At 48.5% G+C, this 26,270-nt stretch overlaps 1 protein-coding gene across 1 annotated transcript in view; it reads left to right on the forward strand.

Moving 5' to 3' along the window:
* LOC147612146 (intraflagellar transport protein 172-like) overlaps window positions 1-26,270 on the forward strand; it is a 262,153-nt gene that overhangs the window by 224,118 nt on the left and 11,765 nt on the right. The window contains exons 36-40 of the mRNA XM_086784013.1: window positions 4,495-4,641; window positions 4,784-4,867; window positions 4,974-5,093; window positions 5,234-5,320; window positions 5,520-5,654. Coding sequence (XP_086640139.1) covers window positions 4,495-4,641; window positions 4,784-4,867; window positions 4,974-5,093; window positions 5,234-5,320; window positions 5,520-5,654 — 573 coding nt within the window. The remainder of the gene's footprint in view (window positions 1-4,494; window positions 4,642-4,783; window positions 4,868-4,973; window positions 5,094-5,233; window positions 5,321-5,519; window positions 5,655-26,270) is intronic.

The raw sequence follows: 26,270 nt of genomic DNA on the forward strand, positions 1-26,270 counted from the left end.
TGTGCAAAGAGGCAACTTGAGGCCCGAAACCTGTGGGATGACCCTAAGAAACCTACTCATAGCCTCCGCTTCTATAAGCTAAAGTAGTGGAGCTAAGGGGCATCCCTGCCTCCCGGAAATGGAGTGCTCATCACCTCCCCCCCCTCCCTCAAAAAAAACAAAAAACCAAAAAAAAAACGCGCAGGCCAAAACTATGCTATGGGCCTTCCTATACGTGCAATAGACCCCTTTGATCCACTCCTAGGAGAAACCCATCCATGCCATCGTGCCTTTCAAGAAGTCCCAATCCACTATGTCATAAGCTTTTTCAAAGTCCTACAAGAGAATGGCAAGGGGTTGCTGGCTAGATTTAACCCACTCCACAACTTCCCATAATGAAAAGATATTATCAAAATTTACTCCTTCCTTAGAGGAAACCATTATGTGTATCACGAATAACCCTCTGAAGAACAGGCTGAAGCCTCATACTCACTACCTTCGCTAAGATTTTGTAAGCAAATGCAAGCAAAGTTATGGGCCTCCAGTGAGAAAAGGAGGCATCATACCAGTACATCACATCCCCTGCAGAGCAGTAGTAACATCATCACCAATGTAATCCCGAAACTTCAAAAAGAAAGATGGAGAGATACCATCATCCCCTAGGCATTGACCTTTCGAGAGAGCTTGCAAAGCATGTCTCAGCTCATCCTTTGAAAAGGGGGCATCCAAAGAGGCGCACATATCATCTATAATAAGCCTGGGCATGTACTTCCGGACTTCCTGTTGTGCAATACCTCTATCCAGAGAGTGGGCCTCTGCAAAGAATCCAGAGAGTGGGCCTCTACAAAGAGCAAGATCTGATAAAAATCTGAGGCAATACTCCTCACTTTATCTGGATCAGCATGAAATTCTCCTTAAGAATCATGCAAGCATCTCAAATTGTCCCTATTGTACATAGGTCCATGCGTTGAGAAAAACGGTTTGTTGCATCTGCCACCCAACTATGTCCAAAATGCCTGATTAGCATGAAATGCAAACTCAGCCCGCCTTTCCATGGCCACACCTGTAACTCAACTCTAATAGTGGAAAAGAGATCTGAAATCCAAAGGGACTCAGGATGCTTCTCATGTTCCCTCTGAATCATAGCCAACCTACGTCTAATAGCTCGCTCCTTGTCCAGACCTCTTCTTTCTTGGCCAAAGCAACAGAGTGATAATGCAGGCTAGTCCTGTCCAAGGCCAAGGCAAGTCTCTCCCGGGGGTCAGGATCATCACAAAGCCTCCAAATTTCTCTAACGTCCAATGAGGTCTCTGCATCCTGATAGAGCGAGTTTGGGTTGCGTACATGAGGTACACCCTTCTGTCTCCCAAGTTCCCTAAGACACAACACAATGGGCAGTGATCTGATTTGGTAGTACCAGGCAAGATGGCAATAGAACCTCCACTATCTAGGCCCTATTCTTCCACATAAAATCTATCCAACCGTGCAAAGATGCATCCATCCCTACTGCTACGGTTATGCCACATGAGTGACATAAAGAGCTAGGCCTCCTCTAGAAATTATTCTCTGTCCAACAATCCTTGCCATAGAAGGAGAGTATGAATCTCTCTGAGGAGGCTCTCTCCAAAGGGTGTGTTCCACCCTCACGGCCACCCTTTTTGTCAGAGGGCTGCTCAACCATGTTGAAGTCTCCTCCAACAATCCAATGATCAACCTAGGGCAGTTGTTCTCGGAGGTGCTCCAGAGGGCCACCCTCTCTCCTCGCACATTAGGGACATAGATATTCAAGATACCCAACTTCTGTCCCTCCTACATAACCATAATCCAGTGTATTCTAGAAAGTATGATAACACCATGGCCAATAACATGAGGCAAAAGTGATGTTGACACTGAGATGCATACCCCACCTTTGGTCCCCACACTAAAGCATATCCAATTTCTTCTCCTCAGGAGAAACACATCCATAGGTCCACTTGTAATGGCAGGGTGGAGGTAATCCTTAACAAGGTGCTTCCTAGTATAGGTGAGAAGCCTCCTTAGACCCTATACATTCCATGAGATAATCCTCATGGTAAAGAAGTGGTTTGATTCCAGACCTAAGCAACCTCTTGGCTGGAGTTTGAACCCACCTCCCATAATGCTGGAGGAGGGGATAATCCTTGAAGCAAAATCCAATGTCAGGATGTTCACTCTGTCTTGGATTCTGCATACGTGCGCGATGCATGGGTGCCTTGCAAGGCATCATGGCATATATCCTTCTGTACATCTTGCAAGGCCTCATAAGATGGCAACATGTCCTATGCATCCATACCAAGTGCATCCTGCATATTTTCCATCCCACGCAAGGACTCAACATAGTCATTCTACCCTAATGCAACATCCTTATGCAAGGATGGCTCTGCAAACTCATCACTCTGACCCAATACATCATCACTGTGTACATTGTCTTTGGGAGAGCGTTGCCACTTGGAGGGCGCCCATGAGAGACAACCCACCGCAAGGCTAGCCAAGCCAAAGCATTAGGATGTGTTGCTTGAGGAGTGCGTTTGCACCTCCTCCTATGACCCCTAGCTCTAGGGCAATCCCCCGCAAAGTGGCCCATTTGGTGATAGACCCGGCACTAGCAGGTCTACCCGACATCTCCATACGTTGCTTCAAGGGACCATTAGGTCCCGGAAGCAGCACAAAATCCTCAAAGGACCAAGAGCCAACACCTTAACCTTGGGAACATCAGCCGAGGCAGTGACTACCTGGGCAACAGAACAAGGATGGTAGGCACCTGCAAGACTAGCTCAAAGGCTTCCTCAATGGCCTCCAAAAATGACCAATAAGGATGAGGAAGACCTAGAAACCTGAGTGTAATATGGTAACAGTTCCGTTCTTCTTCAACAGGGTCGAAGTAGTTGGTGTAGGGTAGGAAGAAATTCTTCCTTGGGCCCAAAGGAAAGGGACTGCCCTTGAGCACTTCTGAGGCTGCCTCCTTTGTGTCAAAGTCTACTTGGAAGAATCCTCTCCCAAGTAGCCTTACATCTTTAAAATGGAGCGCAAAGTTGGAAGGCAACACCGCTAGTACCTAGTCACAGGCTTGGATACGGGAGGGGTGAGAGCCAAAGAGCTTTCCAACGAGTGTCATCTTGGAGTCTTTCTCAATTTCAGCGAAGAGGGTCGCAAGCTTGTCTTGTGAAAACTAGATGGTTCGCTCGGCCAGAGGGCATTGATTAGCCATGATGCTAATTGAAAAAAGGGCTGACCTGAACCCTCTTTAAGAGTGATCCGTTCTTGAGCAAGGTGCAGGAAAGGGCAGCAAAGAGGAGGGAGGTGTCGACTCTTTTGGTGCGAGTTTTGCTAGATAGGGGAGTGAACTCTAGGCTTGCAAATGTTTTTTGATCCCTTCATCATTTTAAGAGTGTATGACTTATACTACAAGGAGGCATGATCAAAAGATCTCCTGAGGCTTCACCAAAAACAGAACTCCTCTCATAATGGAAGGTCAAGATCGATGCAGCAAAGTTGAAGCTTGATAAGTGCAAACCATAACGGTTGTGAATATGAAGATACCATGACCCCATGATCCACCGTCCCCTTGGAAAAGGCATCTATTTTCTCCTCAACAGCTGAAAGGTATTCTCATGACAATTCGTGATACATTTTGTAGCTTTGAAACATCATCACAAGGATTGGTCTTTATGTGTAACTATGGTTCTCTCTTTGTTAGCAAAGATGAGAGAGACTCTAGTGCTTTAAGTGACTCCATAGTTCATACAATAAGGCATGTAGAAGATGCTTTTGTAGATTGTACCCCTCCATAATACATGAGCCAAAATTCCTCTTGTCACAGGTTGTCCCTTAATATCCAACAAATGGAGAGCATTGTATGAGCTCTCTGGTGAGAGTCCAAGTAGGTCTGCACCACCACCTATGCATCCTGGCTTCAATCCAACCTGAATGAAGCCTTTGCTCTTGTATTGTTTCTTTCATACTCAATAGAAGTCCTTTTATTTAAAGAGAAGAGACTCTTAGGTTTGAGAAAAGGAAAGTACAATATAAGAACCTTGAGTAATCTATTCGGTTTTCCCCAAAAAATTGTTGATGGTGCAATTGGTGAGGAATGACAATGCCTGTGCAGAACAGATGAGGAAAAGACGGATCATGATCCCACACTTAATTAATGCATCTCTTTTGAGCTTAGTGAACTCGGAGTTTCCCTCTATTATGGAAGTCATACCCAGAGATTGAGAATGTTAAGCTTGGGTATCATCCCCTACATTTCTGCACTCCAATCTCTCCTGATCTGCCTGCTTACTGGGCAAGGCATCGAGTGTCCCTTTATTGCTGTATTGACTTACTGATCCACAGTAAAGATACTTTCTGGAACTGAATGCACCAGAGGAAATGCTTTCCTCCACATTATATTTGTGAAACTACAAACTACAAACTTGTATGTTTAGAGATGTCCCATTGAACAGGTTATCAGTTCAATACTTTTTGTAAATTTCAAGGTGTCAATTTATGAAGGTATGGCGCAAGGCTCTAGATTTGGCAAAAGAGCATGCAAAGAGTAGACTACCAGAGGTGATACATATTGTTGCTGAGCAGCTTGTAAGAGCTGGACAGTATCAAGAAGCTGCACAGCTGTATTTGGAGTATGATGATCACAAGGAGGTATCAAACCAATTTTAGGAGTAACTTGCACTCAATGTTTCAGCTCTGTGAGACTTACTTGCTACATTATAATTAAGCCCTGTTTTATATTGAATGACAAAGCTATCACTTTAAATATCTTAAACAAAGACTGCAATGCCAGGCAGCAGATGTTTACATTATGGGTGGTTACTGGGATGAGGCACGAAAAGTAGCAGAAAATTTTGGCCAGCAGCAATTATTTCAGGTTTGTGTCATGGTATATTAAGTGTGAAGTTTTCAAAATTTCTGGAGGCTAAGATTATAATGTATCAATCTTGATTTGTTTACATTACTATTTCATGTTTGTCTAGCATATTGAGAGCCTTTACAAGGAGCACTTGTTGAAGATTGGTGAAGCAGGACAGCTTGTGAACATTGGAAGTATCCAAGAGGCACTTGACGTTTATTCTCAAAAGGAAGATTGGGATAAGGTGGATTTCATGCAAAATATCCTAATGATTCTTTCATGAGCCCTTCCCATGTACATAATCTCTATACCTTGTACTCTCAAGCTTTGAAGATAGCTGATGTCACTAATATTGTTGTTATGTCCATTTCATCTTGTGATTAGGTTCATGAGCTCTCGGCAACGATGGGACCTGAAGTGCAAAAAGATTCCTCTGTTCGCCATGCAGCATATTGCTTGAAAAATGCCAAGGTTTTCTTTAGTATTCAGTCATATTCAGTGTATTCAGGCATCTTTTAACACTCTCATGATACAGACAATGCAAGCATATGACTGAAACTAGCATACACGTCTTAAGCAATAAGTGCCATTCACAAAGATCTCTTGATTGCAAGTTTCCTTTACCCTTAACAACGTCTAGGCGAATCATCCTGCAATTTGGCATTCTTAGGTGTTGGAAGCTGTTTCCGTAATATCACGCTATGGACTTCCTTATACCTCGGAAGGCTTTGAACTGTGTGGATGCATTACCTCTCAATTACTTTATTCTTGCAGTGATACTCCTGTATCAGTGCTTGCAATGCAGGTAAAGGCTCACGAAATCTACAGCTATTCATTAAATGCGTATGCTTCATACCTTGTAGCTCTTTCTTATAAAATGTACAGCATGGATTTTTCTTTCTCAAAAGAATGCATGTTTGAATTGTAAATTATGAAATTCTCACAACAATGGAATTATTTAGGTGGAAACTTGTATTGAAACTTTTTGCATCATATCGTTTTTACAACTCACAAACTGGAGGTCAGATTACTTTGAGAATGTTTCTGCACTAAAAATTTGGAAACTTTCAATACAAAAGATTAATGGCGAGTGTCCCCAACATGTACTTTCCTCTCATGTTTGCCTGCACCCAAAACCTCTTTTTTCCATCTTCCCTTCTTGTGTGATACTGCCACCCTGCCCTTCCTTCTGGCATTGCCTCCCCTGCGCTAGTTATTTCCATGTTAGAAATCAATGCTCCACCTCTACATCTATAAGTATGACCAAATTACCCAAAAATTCAGGATAAAGTCTTGTAAAAGCCTCATACTAAAACGTGTGGAGAAGAAGTGACACTGTCATAATCAATCCGGAGAGTGGAAATGCCATGAAGGTCTTGCTGTTGTATATGTTAAGAAAATACCATGGTCACACTCTTTCGTGATAGAAGCTCTTGCAAAAAAAAAAAACATGCCACCTGCTTTTTGTAATTGCACCAGTACTGGCTAGCTCATATTTGTAAGGTCCTCTTTAAGAGACACGGTGCTACGGGTTTTTTATTCAAGAAAAACTGCGGCATCTGGCAATCTTGACTCCATTATGTGGGACTAAGGGGGGCTATGTAAAAGCCATTTTGTATTTATGTGAGTGTCCAAAGGAGTAGAGTCCTAAGGTTATTTTTGGTCAAAGAGGTAGCTTGAACAGGCGGGGCATAGCTCATTCGTATTCTTGGATCACCAGGTGGCTTGCTCTACATAGCCTCTAGATTGATCACCTTCCCTGTTTGAATACAGCCCAGATGCACCTTTTTGGGTCTCTCTTGGCAAGAAATCAACCATGTCCTCTGACTCAACCTTTCTCGCATCTACACGAGAGCCAAAGGCAAAGTTTATGCCAAAAAACAAAACCTATACAAAATCTCAGGGAGAGAGAAGATATTCGGGACATAAACCACTGTGGAGGAATGTAATTCCACCATGGGGTACCACCCTGCAAGTGGAAGAAAATCTGGTGATGACTCCAAGTCTCCAAGAAATGTTCTCTCCACAACTCAGAGAGTCATCAAATAGTCCCATTCACCACGAAGCGTGTGAATGGTGTCGGACCAAATATCTGCCAAAATCTGATGAGTGGAAGAAGATTCTCCTCCAAGAGTGTGGCAACATCTGGCCCTCCAAATGCACAAACAATAATAGCGCCTATGATACTAAAGGTCTCTGAGCTATTCAATGATCCTAAGAATGCAGAACATGATGAGGGATATCAGAAAAATGCATGCGAGAAGAGATCCCATGCTTGTTGTGGAAAACTAAATCATCCGGAGCAGCCTCGTATCCAAGATGCCAGCTTACCAAATTTGGCTGCCCAAAACCTCATTTGGTGCTGTACGGACTGAGCCCTAGCAATCTCTCAAAGCCCTAAGCTGATGTCGACAAGGCCGCGGTCCATGAGTCCTAAAAAACTCTTTGTTCATTCAATCCCCCTTACGGGCCGAGAATGAAGCAGAAGAGTGAAACTGGAACTCAGATCTGCTCTCAAGTATGGCACTCAAAGCTGCTCTAACACGGATCTCGTCATCCTTGAGAGAAGGAACACCAGGATAGTGCTGCTGAAGTCGTTGGATAGAGGATAGAGACTGCCTAATAGATCTTTCCTCCTCCTGCATACTCCTCTTGCATGCCTCTGCTATCTCTTGACAAATCCGGCTCGACTCGACCAAGGTTTGGGCCACCCTCTCCACCACATCCTCTGTATTAGTCCAATCTCTATCCCATGGCCTTGACCTCCCCGCGCTGGAATAAACTATCAGGGATCCTACAAGGCTGCCCCGGGGCAGACACAGAGGGAGGGTCAAGCAGTAAATGAACTGGCACATGATCTAACATAGTGGTCCGGGCTTGAATGTTAATGGAGCCACCTCTGGCAACAGCCGGTGATCTACATAGAATCTATCCAATCTCTCTAGCTGCCTGCCGCCCTGCCGCCTAAAGCCCCAAGAGAAGGCTAGACCACCAGAAAGTCTGTGAAAGGAGGTCTCATGCCAACTATCCAAACAATGTGCTGAGAGCATCAACCGATCCCAACCTTCTTGCTCAGCCACCACTGCAATCCCAACAAAAGAATCCATTGCCTGGCTCCCTCCATGCAGATACTGCACCCTCAAGTCTTCCTGAGATTCAAGATTATTGAAATCTCCTTCAATAATCCAAGAATCCATGGTAGGAAGGGACGCAGCAATATCAGTCCAAAACTTCCCTCTAGCTCTCACATCAGTAGGAGCATACACATTCAGAATCCCCAGTCTGGTGTCTCCAATCTGTAGGACAATCCACATGGCTTTGCCAACAACCTAAGTCCCATGGCCACACACTGCTCAGCCATATATCACCAACAGAGATACATACTCCACTGCTCCTCCCCAAGGAAGGCTCCCAAAAAGTGTGACTCTGACCTGCAAGAATCTTTCCATATTGATTGATTTGGGAATCGGAAATGTGATGCTCCTGTAGTAAAAGAACATCCAACTGCCCTATAATCCTGAAATCTAGCTCCTATCGCAGTCGTAGCTTGGACCGACAACCATCCCCAACTACACGACTACGAAGACCATTGATATTCTAAGAGACTAAGTGCAGACATATGAGGAACCAGGTAAGGTGTGCTGCCTGCAAGAGCGACGAGCGCAGGTGCGGGCAGCAAAGACAAAAAATGACACGGCCGTTTGGCTGCAATATCTATAAAAGAATCAGACTCCACATCCTCCAAGAAGGACCATGAGAAAGGGAGGGGCCCCAGGCACCGAGAAAGGAGTCTCATAAGCAGCCATCAACCAAGGCAAGAGAGCAGGGGTGGTGATAGCAAAGTGTCTGGCTGCAGCAACGGCACTCCATGACTGGGAGCAAGGAGGCGGGACCCAAATCTCACACTCGGAGAATGACCGGTAGAAAGGAGCGTTTGGCAGACCATCTCCAAGCAACAAGACCAAAACAATCAGGGGTAAGAGCCTCCATCACCTACTCTTCGAAAGGTCCCAACCGCTTGCCAATGTTGCGGGCTAACTGCATTCTAACATACTATAGGGTGAGGTCTAGTGTCCAATGAACAATATGGGACTCTGGGAGAAAAAGGCGGAGCGTAGGGGAATCAGACCTAGCTATGAGGGATAGAGCCGTGCCCACTTTCCTGATAACAAAAACCACCACCTTTAACGGGGCAGGCCAGTCAGAAGTCCACTGCAGCCTCCTTATCAAAACTCCAAGGGCCACCTGTAGCCACCAAGGGTACCCACATGGACCATCCACCGCAACGGACTATCCACCGCATGGACCGTCCACCGCAAAGTGTCGGTGTGGCAGTGAGTCAACTGAGGCGCCAAGCATTGGGATCATCAAGTGGAGACGCACCACACAACGGACACAAGGAGGTGCATTGAAGGCTCCAACGGCACCGGATGGCACTGACGCCACCGATTGACACTCCACTGCATCTCCAGAGATAGGAGATTCCACCAAAGGCTACGCTACCACCCACAGCTTCCACCAAAGATGGGAGATGCTACCGACTCGACCTTTGGCATATATGGCTCCTCGTTCCATCTTGGAGGACATCCTTATGCTCATCCTTCATACCACTTTGTACCCCCTTGTTCTATCATCAGCTTGTGTTATGTCATCCTCTTCACTATGACCTCTGCTGAGTGTGCACAGTACAGTGAAGGACATGTATCAGTGTTCTGAGTAGTGCAAGCGTTTTCATTCCGTCCAGTCTCGTCTCTTCTTGTGTTGTGTCCCTCTGCATAGTGTCATCTGTGTTGTTGCGCCGTGAGCATCAAGGACTCTGGACATACTGTCCAGAGAAGAGCCACCACGTAGTGTGCCGGGCAGCCAGCCTTGCTCTACAGGTACACTAAAATTTGGCACGCCCGGTGGGACATCCTTGTCGTCAGACGTCCTCAACCTTGGGACATCCTCGCCACCTCACCTCACTAGTTTCACTAGTGGATGTCCTCTCCCTTGGGACATCCTCACCAAGGGATGTCCTCCATAGTTACCACGGAACGGCGTTCCGCCTTCCTGGAACGCCGGAATGCCGGTCTGGAAGATGCCGCGTTCCCGGAACGCGCAATCGGAGCTCGGAACGCCCAGGTTACCGTGGAACGTGGCGGAACGTTTCCCGAAATGCCGGAACGTAGGGCGGAACGCGCGTTCCAGGCGTTCCGGCTTGACTGTCTCTGCGCGGCGGCGGCGGCGACGACATGTTTTGTCGCTGCTGCGGCTGTTTATTTGCCATTTGCTGAAGCCTGAGTGCTCTCCCCTTTGCCGAGTTGCAACTTGCTCTCCTACCACTCCACCCTTCCTCTTGGCTGCCCCCTTGGCTGCCCCACACTCTCCATTCCACCTACTACTCCACCCTTCCTCTTGGCTGCCCCACACTCTCCCTACCTCCTCTTGGCCCCTCCTCATATGACGTGGCGTTCCCCGACGTTCCCGATCCGCTCCTGTTCCCGTTCCCGCTCCTGTTCTAGCATCCGACGTTCCCGGAACGTTCCCGTTCTGCGGTAACTATGATGTCCTCACTAGTGGACATCCTCTCCTTGGGACACCCTCAAACCACGGGACATCCTTGTTGGGCGGACATCCTCGCCCACAACATCCTCAAGGTTTTTCGCCCATCACCTTTGGAGGACATCCTCCGCGGCCTTCATCCCATCTCTACCCCCCTCACCTCACGGACGCTCTCTCACCGTCGCCCCTTCATGGGCTGCCCACCCCCTTCATCGATTGTGTGCCCCGCTCATAAGTGTCGCAGCCATCCTCTCCATCTTGGTGGACAACCCCTACCTCCCATCGTGGCGGTCATTCTCTCCATCCCAACCACTCATTTCTCCCTCACGGATGCCTTTCCCCCCTCTCCCTCGATTGTTAGCACCCCCCCCCCCCCCTTCCCCTTTTTCCTCTGCATCAACATAACCTTACCAACCCCTCCACACCCTAGCCTCTTCGCTGATTTTCCCCTTCGCTCGTTTTATTCAACCTAAGTAGCCGTAGGTCCTCTGCCCCATGATAGCCACCCACAGGTTCATTAACTTGCACTGATCTGCAACATCTCCCGCTGGCTTCACCGGTTTTCCCTTCGCTGCTTCGCTCCTTCGCTCATTCTCCTACCCTCACCCCCTGCCATTGCGCCAACTCTTTCCCTCGCCTACCTCCCACCCTTCGCGGCTATTCCTTCCCCCCCTTCGACCCCCCTCAACCCCCTTTTTTCGCGGCTTTCCCCCTCACCTCACCCTTCCATGCGGCCGTCGCTTCCGCCTTTTTCCCTCTCTCACCATCACCCCCTCCCCCCTTTTTTGCGGCCCTCTCTCACCATCACCCTCCCCCTATGTGGCAGTCCACCACCCCTTACCCTCTTTCACCCTCAACCCCCCCTCTTGGCTACCTACTCCACCTACCCCCCTCAGCTATACACACCACCCCCCCTTTTCGCGCCAATCTCTCACCCTCCACCCTCCTACACGGCCATCACTATCCCCTTTCGCGGCCCGCTCTCACCCTCACCCCCTCCTACACTAAAGTCTTTCGCCCTCTTACCCTCTCTCTCCTCACCTCTCCTGCACAACAGCCCCCCCTTGCTCGACTTCCTCAACCCTCTTGCACAACAGCCGTCCCCCCCCCCCCCCCCCCCCCCCCCCCCCCCCCCCCCCCCCCTTGCTTCTACAACCCTCCTGCGCAACAGCCCCCCCTCCCCCCCCCCCCCCCCAAAAAAAAAAAGAGCAAAAAAAAAACTTTCAGAAAGTTCTCCTTCATTTATTTCGTCTACCTTGTTGCCAATCTCTCTCTCTCAAGAGATGGCTCACGATTTACCTCGCCACCCTGTACCTTACCAACACTCCATCGCTCACTTCCTCCGGGTGCTGTGTCAGGCCCCTTCCACGGCCCAGGCTTCTACGTCAGCATCTGTAATGGCCATCGACGGAACCGCTGTAGTGGTGGACACCCTCGATGGTGATTGCACCATCTCTACAGGCACCTCCACGATCACCACTGGCGGGCCATCACTGCATGCTCCCACACGAGGTGATATTCCGTGTTGATCGAGAGGAGGACACGGAGCGCATCGAGCTTCCTGATTCACCATTCTCATACAGTGCCTCAGACATTTCTGCGGGAGATCTTCCATGCCTCCGATTTTCCGACCCCCCCCCGAGCAGCTCTCAGTGCCACATCCTAGTCAAGCTCGCTGCATCGTTCAGGGCCTCGACAACCTCTTGGCGGATCTTCACATCTACTTGGCATATCTCACCAACTATATTTTCGAGCTGTCTAGTGATCGCCGTCGTCAGTGGGATCACACCCGCCACGTTGTGGATACCATCTGCAATCTCCAAGCTTAGGTCTCCACATTAGAGCAGCATTTGCAGGATACAGAGTCCAAGCTCACCCACCTCCGCTCTTCATCTTCCCACAGCCATAGTTGTTACGAGGGGCGCCTCTAATAGTTCAAGGCGTTCGAGGCGTACGACTACCTGATCGAGGCGTCCATAATTTTTTATTTTTTATTTTGGTGTGAGTCTTTAGACAGGGGCTTTAAGGGCCCAAGGCAGCCCCTCTCACACACACTCTCTCACTTCTTTAGTCCAGCCATCACTGCGCCAGATGGACCACAGCAGCAGCAGGACATGGATACCGCCCACACCAGGGGTACACCGATTGATCGTGCGATTGAGCTTGGGTGGTCCAGACGCCCACGACTACGGAGGAGGGCATCCCAGCATAGACGGAGGTTGCAGCGGCAGATTCGGATTATTCTTGCGAGGCATGCGGGACACCCAGTCAGGGTGCTGACCACAGAGGATATTGAGGAGATCCGCCAGTGTCCGATGCGGCACATATTATGAGATGGAGGTACCTCCATAGTGTACCTTCCAGTTCCAGTTTCGTTTTCTAGGTGCCAGTAGTATCATCTTTATTTTTCATTTTCTGGGTTTTTTTTTTAAATCCAGACATTGTATCAGATCCACCATGATGTAACTTTTGGTCTCATAGGTCATTATGGCCTTTTGAAGACGTTAATATAACATTTCATTTCATTTCATTTCATTTCCCTCATTCTCTCCCTCCCTCCCTTAAGCCTTTCTCAAGACCCAAAGTTCAAAGTTCAAAGTTCAAACACACTAGGATGATGATGTTTTTTATACCCACTTTTGGAGCTCTCTCTATACTCTACCGGTTCATTTCATTTTACTTTGTACCGTTGAATCTTGATGATGTATCCAGATGATGAGGATGGACTATTTTGGTCTCATAGGTCATTTTGGCCTTTTGTAGACGTTTAATACAGCTTCCTTTCTTTCACACACACTCTCTCTCCCTCTCTCTTACACACCCTCTCTCCCTCTTCCCACACACGCAGCCCACAGTACGACCACGTCCTGGGAGCATGCCCCAGAATAGTTGGTATGATGATGACTGTAGGGAGCTCAGAGCCCGGCTACAGAGAGGTGGCCCCCCACAGGTGTTACTACATATAGACAGTCACGCATCATCTTCCGATCCCTCATTCGGCGGAAGAAGAGAGCATTCTTAGCTCGGCTGGAGAGAGACATCTATCAGTTGTTTTTGAGTCAGGATTCTGGGAGGCCTGGAGATTGCTTAGAGTGCACCCCCCGCCTCCGGCCATTACCTCTCCAGATACATGGGGCGAGTATGCAGCCTCCCTCTACACAGTACCAGAGCAGCCACCACTACCGAATCCTCCAGAGCCTTGTCCACCCACTTCTACCTTCTTCACAGTAGAGATGGTGAGGAGGACCATCAATAGATTGCATTCCGCAAGGCCTTTGACACAGTGCCCAGAGCTAGACTGATGCGCAGGCTGCAAGACTTGGGGGTTCCATGTGAGCTCATTTGGGGTATTATGGCACTTTAAGTCTTTATGAGACAGTAGTTGGGCAGGTGCGGACTTCAGAGGGTCTCTCCCAGCCAGTACACTCCACTATAGGGGTGAAACAGGGCTGCCCGCTCTCTCCAACTCTATTTGGACTATACATTGATGAGATCTCTGATTATATTGGGACACGAGGGGACAGAGGAGCCCAGTGACACGCTGGTCACATCGGCTATGCTATATGGAGTACAGATCTGGGGGCCTAGCCTAGATTGTCACAGTCGATTAGGACGCACATACGATGGATGGAGATCGATGGAGAGACTTCTTGTGTCCATGATCTCCAGGATGATTCGGGCTAAGGCCTCGGTACCCATGAGATTATCCGAGCCGAGATGGGAGCACCACCGATCGTAGTCGAGGCTCTTGCCAGATCAGTGTCCTTTATTCATAGCACTTGGGAGCTTCCCCGACACTGGTATGCACGACTTGCTTTAGAGTCCTCTCATCAGCTAGCCATGGAGGGAGACACTTCATGTTGGTATGCGTAGATAGCATCCTGGTTTGAGCTCCACGGGTTCAGCTTAGACAGACTTCCACCCTTCCAGTACTCTGTAGAGGCACCCTCTTTCACCTTGACACATTCTGAGATTAGTAGAGTCATCAGACAGGACCTCATTCAGTTGGACACTAGGAGGACATGGCTAGAGCCCTCACAGGAGCTAGGGACGAAGATGGCTTTCTATAGAGACCATCTTCTCCACACCACTGAGGATGGCTTTATACTTAGACTGAGCTACATGGATACCCATTTGTCTCATGGATTGAGGTGCGCCATTGGGCAGATCCGCACCTCTTCACATCAGTTAGAGATAGAGACATGCAGATTTAGAGGCATACCTCTAGGGGACAGGATATGTCTGATTTGTTGGATAGAGCCAGAGACGGAGGAGCACTACATCTGTCGCTGCACAGCATATTATGAGATTCGAGGGCGCTACCATTGCCTTTTCAAAGAGGGATTTGGACCACTGGCTAGAGTCATGGACTATTGTGATCAGCGATGCTTGGGTTTTTATCTCCTGGAGATCCGAAGGCTCAGAGAGTCCATTATGAGGAGCAGATGACCGACTGGCGGGGAGTCCACACAGAGACAGATTACTGACTTCTTTAGAGGGACTACTCGGGATGACACACAGCCGACAGCCCAACAGTGGGCGCCCCATGGGACTCTAGTTGAGAGAGCTATCCAGTTGGGCACATCGCGGATCCTTACATCATAGACGGTGCCTACACCAAAAGCTACTTCTCAGAGTACATGATCTCAAAGATCATTGGTTGAATATCTAGAGACTAAAGCTGTTTTCTAAGGGCGCGAATGACCGCGTAAGCTCCCCAAACCTTGCCTGCGCCCCTTCGCCTTTGTGCCTGTGTCGCCCCTTCCTCTACCTCCCATATATCCTCCTCCATTGTTCGCCCCTACTTCTACCCGCCATCATTCCTCCACCTCATCCCTCTGCGTAGCAGACATTTCCTCCGCCTCCCATGCTTCCTCCTCCGCTGGTCATCCCTGCCTCTTCCTCCCCTCATTCCTCTGCCTCATCCCTCTGCGCAGCTCATCCCTTTGCCTGTGCGTCTAGCTCCCCTCCCTCTGCGTAGCTCATCCCTTTGCCTGTGTGTCCAGCTCCCCTCCCCTGTGTGTCCACCCTCCCTTCCTTTCCTTCGCCTCCTTGCCTGCCTCTTCCCCTCGGTTCGAATTTCTCCTTATCCGGGTTCAAGTCAGCCTTCCTCTTCGATTAGCATCATGGCTAATCATTCTCCCTCCGCCGGGGGCAGTGGGGATCATGTATTGTAGGATGTTCAGCATGATGCCATTGCCCTTGATGCCCCGCAGGGCGCACATGTTTCTTTCATATGGAGGTACTGTGCAGGGCCTCGAACAAGGGCATGTAGTGGACTTTGCCCCGTGGATTATCCCGTCCTCCAGCATTATGAGAGGCGTCCTCAGGCTGCCCATCGTCTTCTTATATCGGGGGTCAAACCCTCTTCTCTTCCATGAGAATTGTCTCATGGAATGTTCAGGGCCTTGGAGGGCTTCCCACCCGTGGTAGGAAGCGCCTTCTGAAGGACTAGCTTCACCCTGCTGTTACAGGAGGGTCTATGGATATAATTTTGTTGCACGAACACAAATTGGATAGATCTCGGTGTGGCAAAACTGGTAAGATGCTTTTTGGCCACACCTTCTGGTCCTCGGCTGTCGGGACTAGAGGGGGTGTTTGCATTTCAGTGGCAACATCTGTTATGCCTCATGTTATTGGGCACGGTGTTATCATCCCTGCTAGAGTGCAGTGGATCTTGATCATGCATGAGGGTCAGAAATTGGGAATCTTGAATATCTATGCACCTAATGTGAGAGGTGAAAGGGTGGCCTTTTGGGACACCATTACAAATGTCATTCGCGAGGTTGATCATTGGATAGTGGGAGGAGACTTCAATATGGTTGAGCAACCTTGTGACAAGAAGGGTGGACGCGAAGGGGGTTTACACCCTTTGGAGCGAGCCTCGTGGGAGAGGTTCACGCTCTCTTTCTTTGGCAGGGATTGCTGGACTGAGGATCAGTTCCTGAGAAGGCCAAACTCCTTATCTTTCTCTTGGCATAACCGCAGGAGCAGGGATGAGAGCATCTTTGCATGTCTGGACAGATTTTATGTGGATGATTGGTCCCAGGACAGAGGAGGCAATGGTCCCTTAAGTTTTTGATTTTTATGAATTTTTTTGAAAAAAGTAGAAAACAACACCCAACCTGCTTCTTTGCTATTATGCCTGGCACCACCAAATCCAATCATTGCCCCGTCATTTTGTGTCTTAGGGAGCGTGGGGCTCGCTCGGCCTCTCCCCGTGTCCATATCCCTGACTCTCTTTATCTAGATGCTGACATCTCCCTTGAGATCAGAGAGATATGGAGATCTTGTGATGGTCCTGATCCTCGTCATAATATTGCGTTGGCTCTTGAAAAGACCAGCCATCATTATCATTGCCTTGTCCAAGAAGAAGGAGGCTCTGGACAAGGAGAGAGCTATTAGGCATAGGATTGCTGCTCTTCAAAGGGAACATGAAAAGCATCCACATGCATCTTGGATTACAGACCTTTTGACCACAGTGAGAGCAGAGCTGCAATTGGCCATGGACAGGAGGGCTGAGTTCGCGTTTCATGCGAATGAGGCTTTTTGGACTCAGATGGGTGGCAGATGCAACAAAGAGTTTTTTCAGCACACGGGCCTTCCCATAGTAGGGATTCTGTGAGATATTTGCAGGATTTACAGGGTGAGGTTCAGATTGAGCCTGATAAGGTAAGGGGTATTGCTTCAGATTTTTATCGGTCTTTGTTGACTGCAGAGGTGTCCTCTCCTCCGAGAGATGTGGCACGGCAGAAAGTTTGGGAGTGCATGCCCAGATGCTATGTGTTCTTCCCTAGATGCCCCTTTGAGGAAGGATGAATTCCTTCACGCACTATACATGCTCTTTCCAGTGGTTCATGCCCAGGGGATGATGGGTCTTTCTCCCTCCTTTATTCTTTTTTGGGATCATATTGGAGATGCTATCACTGTTGCCCTTCAGGAAATGTGGCTGTCGGGTATGATGCCGCCATACCTCACGGAGGGGCTGATTCACCTTATCCCCAAGAGTGGGGACAATCACTCTCCTTGGATCTGCATATAAGATCTTAGCTAAAGCCTTGAGTATAAGGTTGCAGCCGATTCTCCAAAGGACTATCCATGATACACAGAATGGGTTCCTCCAAGGAAGAAGTATATTTGATAACATCTTTTCTTTCTGGGAAGCTGTCAAGTGGGCAAAGTCTAGTCAGCAGCCGCTTGCCATTCTTTTGCTTGATTTTGAAAAAGCTTATGACAGAGTGGATTGGGATTTTTGGGGGGCACTATGGCACATGGGGTTGTCCCAAAACTGGATCAGAGGGGTGTCCTGCCTATACAGGGAGGCTCATAGCATTATTTTAGCTTGTGGGGGGCATGGCGAGCGTTTTCAGATTTCCCGTTCAGTGATGCAGGGCTGTCCCTTCGCCCCTATATTGTACCTCATTGTAGCTGAGAGTATGAGCAGGTTTCTTCGGGCTGCCCCTGGTGTTGTGGGTCTCAAGCTGCCTTTATGCACGGAGGAAGAGTTTTTGGACTCTGAGTTAGCAAACGATACGGCATTGTTCCTTGGGGCTTCACATGCTTGCTTATGTGCTTTCCGGACAGCCTTGGAGGCGTTTTGTTTGGTAGCAGGAGCTCCTATCAATTGGCATAAATCAATTGGTTTTTGGATCAGTGATTCTCCTCTTGCAGATTGGGGTAGAGTGTTGGTTTTACTTGGATTGAGAGAGGTTGCTCTGCGAGATACCTTGGTTGTCAGGTGGGCGTTGACATCTCCCTTGCACAACAGTTTGCTCCAGTGCTCTTAAGCATTAAAAGCAAACTTCATCACTGGAGTAGGAGGAAGCTCGACTTTGGTATCTTTTTTTACATCCTCTCATTCAGGACCCTATTGGCAGCACAGGGCTCCTGATTGGTTGAGATCTCCACCTTGCTTGGTGTGAAATCTCCATTTTGTAAAATTTTTCATACTTAATAGAAGTCTCCTTTATGGGAAAAAAAAAGGCTACTTCTCAGGTTTTGGCCGACAGCCCTTTGCCCCAGGAAGATTTTCTTTTTTCAATACCAGGTGGGCTTTGATCCAGTGGGAGAGGATCAGCGCCTTACCTCGGTCTCACTACGGTTCCCTACTCTTCCTCGGTCCTATTGGAAGCTTTTAGCTTTCATAGGGGCATCCTTTGGCCAGGTTCTAGAGGTACTAGCCCTTCCAGGCTCTCGCGCCTCAGCATCTGCGGCTATTACTACCACTTCTGATGGTGTACCCCGGGTCCTTGTGCTTGTTCCTGATCCACTGATTTTTGACGACCGTATTATGCTTCAGAGACCTAACCGTTCTCATTTCCGCCAGAGCATCCAAATTGCAGGCAAACCTGACCAGACCAGTGTCGGATTTGTCGTCGACAGGGCCACATTGCTAGAGATTGTCCCAGATCGAGGGGCCATGCTAGGAGGCGGCGTGGTCCCACCCATCAACTGCCTTCTACAGTAGCCCAGACTCCAATTGATCCTATGCCAGAGCAGACCACACAGCGTTGGGTTGTGGTCAGGGAGGGATGGCAGGAACCCTTGACCCCCGTACCTGCCCCTTCACCCGCACCCCTAGTGGAGCACCCCAACCCTTATGCAGCTCTTGCCTCATAGGATGTTGATCCTTCTTTTGAGGATGAGGCTCTGTAGGCACAGGTTTTGGATCCCTCACAGGAGGATGCTACATTACAGTTACAGGATGATTGTACCCTTGAGGATGATGTTGCGCAATCACATTGTCATGGTACCTCTCCAATTTTGAGAACCAGCCTTGGCTTTTCCCCAGAGTGGGAAGGAGAGGTAAGGTCTACATCGTCAGACTTTCCCCCTCCCTTACCTATGTGAGACGTACTTCCGTCTCTAAAGGGGGTCCTTCGTCGACCACGAGATCTGGTCGTTCCTACTCTGAGTCCTTATGAGGATTGTCTCTTGGAACATTTAGGGTCTTGGGACTTTTTCCGCATCGGCGGAAACAAATTGTCAAAACTCAGGTTCATTGTGCAGTTACAGGTGGACTTATGGATGTATTGCTCTTGCAAGAGCATAAAGTGGATGCTAGCCAGTGTGGGAGATCAGGCAAGCTTCTCTCGAGACACACCTTTCGGTCACCAACTATTGGTACCAAAGGTGGTGTCTGTATCTGTGTTTCAGCTTTGATCTTGCCTTGCATCATTGGACATGGTGTCATTTTGCCTACGAGAGCACAGTGGATCCTCCTTATGCAGGGTACTACACGCATTGGTATTCTCAACCTCTATGCTCCTAACCATAGAGGTGAGAGGATTGTCTTCTGCAAATCTCTCACTACGCTGATGCCACTTGCCGACCACTGGATTATTGGTGGGGATTTTAACATGGTTGAGATCCCAATGGATAAAAGAGGTGGACATGAGGGCTTGGTGCATCCTCTTAAAAGAGCGTCTTGGGAGAGGTTTGTACTCTCCATTCATGGCAGAGATTGTTGGCATGAGGATGACATTTTGAAGAGACCATCCACTCTTCTTTATTCATGGTCTAACATGAGAAGGGATGACAGATTTTATGTGGATGATTGGGTGCTTGACAGAGGTGGGCATACTTTTATTGCTACAGGCACTTCTAAATCAGATCATTGCCCAGTGGTTTTATGTATTAGAGATCCAAATTGCCATGGATCAACACCCCATGTACTCATCCCTGATCATTTCTTTTCAGATGTAGAGCTATCACGTTGTATGCTTAATATTTGGAGATCTCATGATTTCTCACAGGCCTCTCAAAGCCTACCTTCTGCTCTCTATGATATTAGTGACTTTTATCACACGTGGCCTTTCTAAGAGGCAAGAGGCCTTGGATTTACAAAGGGCTATTAGACGTAGACTTGCTACTTTACAGAAAGAGCATGAGAAACATCCTCATGCTCAATGGGTTGCAGGTTCTTTATGTACTGTTAGGGTATAGCTTAATCACTCTCTTGAGCAGCGTGCGAAGTACCGTTACCATGCCCAGGAATCCTTTTGGACCTAGATGAGTGGCAGATGCAACAGACATTTCTTTGCTACTCACTGTCCATCTCATGCCGGAGATAGGGTCATGTAGTTGCAGGATTCACATGGCACTCTTCACTCAGATCCTCTTATGGTTAGACAGATTGCCACTGATTTCTATCGCCAGCTTCTTAGTGCTGAGCCGCATTTTGATTTGAGACACAAGGCATAGAGGAAGGTTTGGAATGCATTGCCACATTTGATCACGGAGGAGATGTGTGCTGCTCTGGATGCCCCTTTTTCTATGCAAGAGTTTAGTCATGCTCTTCATGCCTTACCTCATGGTAAGTGTCCAGGGGAGGATGGCCTCTCCCCTTTTTTTTTCATTACTTTTTGGGATGAGATTGGGGCTGAGATCACATTGGGTCTTCAAGAGATGTGGGACACAGGCTCTATGCCTTCTTCTCTCACTGAGGGGCTTATTTATCTTATTCCTAAGAGCGGGGATAAGACATTGATTGGCCAGTGGAGACCTATCACCTTACTTGGGACTGCATATAAGATTCTTGCTAAGGCGATGAGCATCAGATAGCAACCATGTGATGTCGCTAATAGTCAAGACGGGGAAACACACAGAGAGAGGACCGTGTACGCGTGTGCACGGGGTTTAGGGGAGCTCGGTACAATAAGCACGTGAAGTGCATGAACCTAGGCCAATGTGAATGCCATCACTTGCTAAGTATGGCAAAAAGGAGTGAGTGTCGAGAAGCACACGAACACACTGGAAAGTCGAGCGCAGTTGGGTGGAAAGATGAGAGCACTCTTTGTGCAAGCAACAGACGTCTAGCCGACTACGTTTATTGCTGATGTATTATTGTTATCAAAGCAGGTCACGACCTCTAGAGATTCCCCGCGCATTCATCTCGCCCTCTTATCCAGCTGCCAACACCCACGAAGAAGTGGCATGAATACACACACACACACACCCCTGTGTCTAGAAAACGAAGGAAGGACTGCACGATTGTTCTGGTGAGAGGGGAGTCGCTGTGCAGCCGCGCCATGCTTCTTCTTTTTGATCACTCTCACACTGCTGTGTAAAGCCCATGAAGGCTGCCATCATAGCCCAACAAGTCGGCTGCCACCATCAACTTGCCCTAGACACGGGTGCAGTCCAAAGCCGCAGCCGCTGTTTTGGTGTGAGTGCTGGGACGACTGTTGGTGACGCGGTGAATGAGGTGAATCGTCAAGTGGTTGGCTGTGTTGAGGTTTTGGGCCTCAGGCAGAAATCCATCCCGGTGTGGGTGGATAGTTTACATTTGAGAAGGTCGTTGAGATTTACTTCAAAGTTCAAAGTTCTGCAAGTGGCTCAGCACAGGACATCAACAACAGTACCAGACTGAAGACCCCCTCCTTGGCCGTGAGTGACGTTAACAGGAAAGTGTGAATTTTGTACATCTGTTAGTAGCTTGTGAATAGCTAGTTTTACTTTCCTTTTCAATTCCAGTGTTTTTGTCATAAAACATGGAGAGGGATAGATCCAAGACACACCAAACTGAGGAAAATAATGTTATAGACCAACACATGATGGAACCAGACGCACCAGAAACTGAAACTGAATGGAATTGGGAAGGTGAGGTGCCTACCCGTTTGCAACATGACCAATTAGAAGCACAGCTAAATAGCATAGAGATGCAATTACGTACCTTTATGGCAACTCTCGATACCATGAAAACGCAACTAACTCGGTTAGTTGAATCGTTGGAGAAAGGCGTATTCGAGTCGATTGGTCCAGCCTAGAGCTCCCTATGCAGTAGGACTGCAAAAGGAGAAGGTTCAAGCAGCTAAAGATTTTCTTGAGGATATGAGTGAAATGTTACGACTTGCTAAAAGCAGTATTAGAAAATCTCAAGACAGAGCTAGAGCTTATGCCGACCCACATAGGAGACCTCTTGCATTTGAGGAAGGAGAGCAAGTCTACCTAAGAGTGCCTGAACAATCTGAGACCATGAAGACTGGACCTTGTCCCAAGCTATCACCTAGGTATTGTGGACCTTTCACAATACTGAAAAAGATAGGAGATATGGCTTACAAACTCCAATTGCCTGCCACTAGTAAGGTACATCCAATATTTCGTGTGAGTAAGTTAAAAAAGAAACTGGGTGACTCAGATACAGCTGATGAAATCGCAGAACTCATTGATACACAATCGCTTCCACATGAACCCGAGAGAATATTAGACACTCAAGAGAAATGAAAAATGGCTTACGATGATGTTTGCCTAGAGCACAATATTCACATATCCCCATATGCGGGTGAGATTTGAGGTCCATACCTCTCACAAGATCATGACCATGAATATCACGAAGCTTTGACAAATTTGAGTGAGCAAACCGATGATACCATAGCTTACAAGCCAAAGCGAGCAATCAGCCTTTAGCCATTCTGTTCTTGGATTTTGAGAAGGCCTATGATAGAGTGCATTGGGACTTCCTTGGAATACTCTTAGCCATATGGGTTTCTCTCAAAGATGGATCAAAGGAGTTTCATGCATGTATCGTGATGCCCACAGTAGTGTGCTCACTTTTGCGGTGATAGAGGAGAGCGGTTTCAGAGTTGTCACTCAGTACAATGGGGTTGCTCTTTAGCATCTTCCTCCGCTCCACTGGTGGTATTTCTAGATTGAGGTTGCCCAAGAGGAGCTTGTTGACTCTGAGTTGGCTAATGACACAACCATGTTCTTGGAGGCCTCACATATGCTTATGTGTGTTCCTTCCGGGTAGCACTGGAAGAGTTTTGTTTGGAGCAAGGGAACTCATTAATTGGCACAAATCTGTTGGTTTTTGGATTAGTGACTCACCGAGAGTTGCTTGGGGTGCAGAGCTTCGTTTTACTTGGATCAGTAGAGGATGCACAGCTAGATATTTGGGATGCCAGGCTGGGGTTGATATTACTTATGCACAGCAGTTTGCTTTGATACTTTTGAGGTTGGCAAGAGGCATCAATGTAGTGAGAGATTTCCAAAAGGCAATCCTCTCACCTCTATGGTTAGGAGCATAGAGGTTGAGAATACCAATGCGTGTAGTACACTGCATAAGAAGGATCCACTGCGCTCTCGCAGGCAAAATGACGCCATGTCCAATGATGCAAGGCAAGATCAAAGCTGAAACAGAGATACAAACACCACCCTTGGTACCAACAGCCGGTGACCAAAAGGTGTGTCCCGAGAGAAGCTTGCCTCATCTCCCACACTGACTAGCATCCAGTTTATGCTCTTGCAAGAGCAATATATCCATAGGTCCACCTGTGACTACACAATGAAGCTGGGTTTTTACAATTTGTTTCCGCCGATGCGGAAAAAAACCCCCACGACCTTGAATGTTCCAAGAGACAATCCTCATAAGGACTCAGAGTAGGAACGACCAGATCTCGTGGTCGACGAAGGACCCCCTTTAGAAGCGGAAGTACGTCTCGCATAGGTAAGGGAGGGAAAATCTAACGATGTAAACCTTACCTCTCTCTCCCACTCCAGGGAAAAGCCAGAGCTAGTCCTCAGAACTGGAGAGGTACCATGACAATGCGAATGCGCAACATCATCCTCAAGGGTACAATTATCCTGTAGCTGTGATGCAGCATCCTCCTATGAGGGATCCAGATCATGTGCCTGCAAGGCCTCATCCTCCAAAGAAGGATCAACATCCTGTGAGGCAAGAGCTGCAGAGGAGTTGGGGTGCTCCACAAAGGGTGTGGATGAAGGGGCAGGTACGAGGGTCCGAGCCTACCATCCCTAACCACAACCCAACGTTGTGTGTTCTGCTGTGGCAAAGGAGCAACTGGAGTCTCGGCATTTGGAGAAGGCCTTTGATGGGCAGGACCACGCCACCTCCTAGCATGGCCCCTCGATTTGGGACAATCTCTAACAATGTGACCCTGTCGACGACAATCCGACACTGGTCAGGTCTTCCTACAATCTCCATCCTCTGGCAGAAATGAGATCCGTCAAGTCTCTGAAGCATAACATGATCATCAGTAATCGATGGATCAGGAACAAGCACAAGGACCCGGGGTACACCATCAAGAGTGGTGGTAACGGCCGCGGAAGCTGTGGCGGGAGAGCTCGGGAGGATTGGTACCTCTAGAACCTGGCCAAAGGATGCACCTATGGAAGCTAAAAGCTTACAATAGGACCGAGGAAGAGCAGGGAACCGTAGTGAGACCGGGATAAGGCACTGATCCTCCACCACTCGATCAAAGCCCACCTGGTACTGAAAGAAAAAAATCTTCCTAGGACCAAGAGGAAAGGGGCTGCCAGCCAAAGCCTAAGAAGTAGCTTCTGAAGAATGAAAGTCCACCTAGAAGAAGCCTCGACCAAGCAAACGAGTATCCTGAAAGTGCACAATCAGCTCCGAGGGGAGAGCTGCTAGAAGCCATTCACGGGCCTGCGAACGAGAGGGGTGGGGACCATAAACTCTCGCAACAAGGGTGGTCTGGACCTCAAGGTCAATGTCGTGCTGAAGAGAGGTGAGCTCGTCTTGTGAAAAATTGATGATTCTCCCGGCCAGTGGGGATGACGAGAGATTGGCTACGATAGAAGAAGCCATAAGACCAATCAAGAAAAGTGGGCGGCCAACTTGAATCCAGATAAAATTGCTGCTGAAAAAAGGCGGGAGCAGAGGAAGGGGGGCAGAGGCGGGAGCTGAAGGGCAAGAGTAAGCAACAGGATAAATAGCCTGGTCCTGCAAGGGTGCCTGCAAGACAGTCGAAGAAGTGACAGGGAATTTCTGCTGATGGGGAGCAACTATCTGCTACCGTCGCACCTCTCTTTGTCTCCGCAACAAGATAAATAGGCTGGTCCTTGAGGGTGCCTGCTACGCAGTCAAAGAAGCGACAGGGAGTTGCTGCGGATGGGGAGCAACTGTCTGCTGCTGTTGTGCCTAAGGGGTAGGCATCCGCCTGCCGCTGCCTAGGCTGAGGGTCTGCCACCTGCTGCCTAGGCTAGAAAGAGATTGTTGGCTGGTGAGTGTGGACTCTCTGTCTCTGCATGCCAGCCGCCTTCCTCCGGATCTTCAACTGGCTAAGGCGGGGACTAACTGTGAAGCTGCATGTCTAGACTAGCGGAAGTGTGCTGTCGTCGAGGAAAACGGGGGCACTCCCTCGCCAAATGACCATGCTGGTTACATCGCAAGCACTGGCCACTCTGCCGTGTCAACACCATCCTCACTGGCTGACCATGTGCTGCCACGGGCTGATACCTCGACTACTTGTGGAAGCTGTGAGGGATCAACAACCACCACCCTGACCTGTGGAGCACCAGGCTCAGCAGGAGCACCCTCCACTGTAGAAGCAAAGGATTGTGATAAAGGAACACCAATGGAAGCAGCAATATGTCTCACAGCAGGAGAAAGCTCCAGAGAAAGACCAGGGAATTGAAGGGTGACAGGGTGGCATGGAAATCTTAAGGCGCTGGTCAAAGTCAGCTTACGAAAAGCCCTGGCACCAATGAATGAGGCATATCAGCCTATCAGTAACTACCAATGGACATGGACTGAGAAGAGGAGTCACATCCTCTGCATCAACAAGGTGAAGCATGAAGACCCCACAACCTAAGAGAAGAACCTCGACAATCCGGATAGTGGTGATGACGAGAGAAGCCTACAACCAAGTCCAAATCTCCGAGCGGGACAGAGGCCAATTATACGACCATAAACTGCAGACCACAAAAGTAGTCGATGTGGGAGTGAACTACTGCGCTCTCGTTCTCCGAAAGAATGACCTGGAGGGCAGAGGGAGAAGGGGTACCCGAAGTGGAACCCGGTTCCAGACCAGCGGTCACCATGTGCAAGACTAGAAAAAGGGGCAATAGGAATGCACAACCACAAAGGCGGGCAGCACGAAGGAGAGCTACACGG

Source organism: Cibotium barometz, chromosome 46, assembly GCF_041138505.1.
Source record: "Cibotium barometz isolate CiBa-2024 chromosome 46, ASM4113850v1, whole genome shotgun sequence".
NCBI classification, from domain to species: domain Eukaryota; kingdom Viridiplantae; phylum Streptophyta; class Polypodiopsida; order Cyatheales; family Cibotiaceae; genus Cibotium; species Cibotium barometz.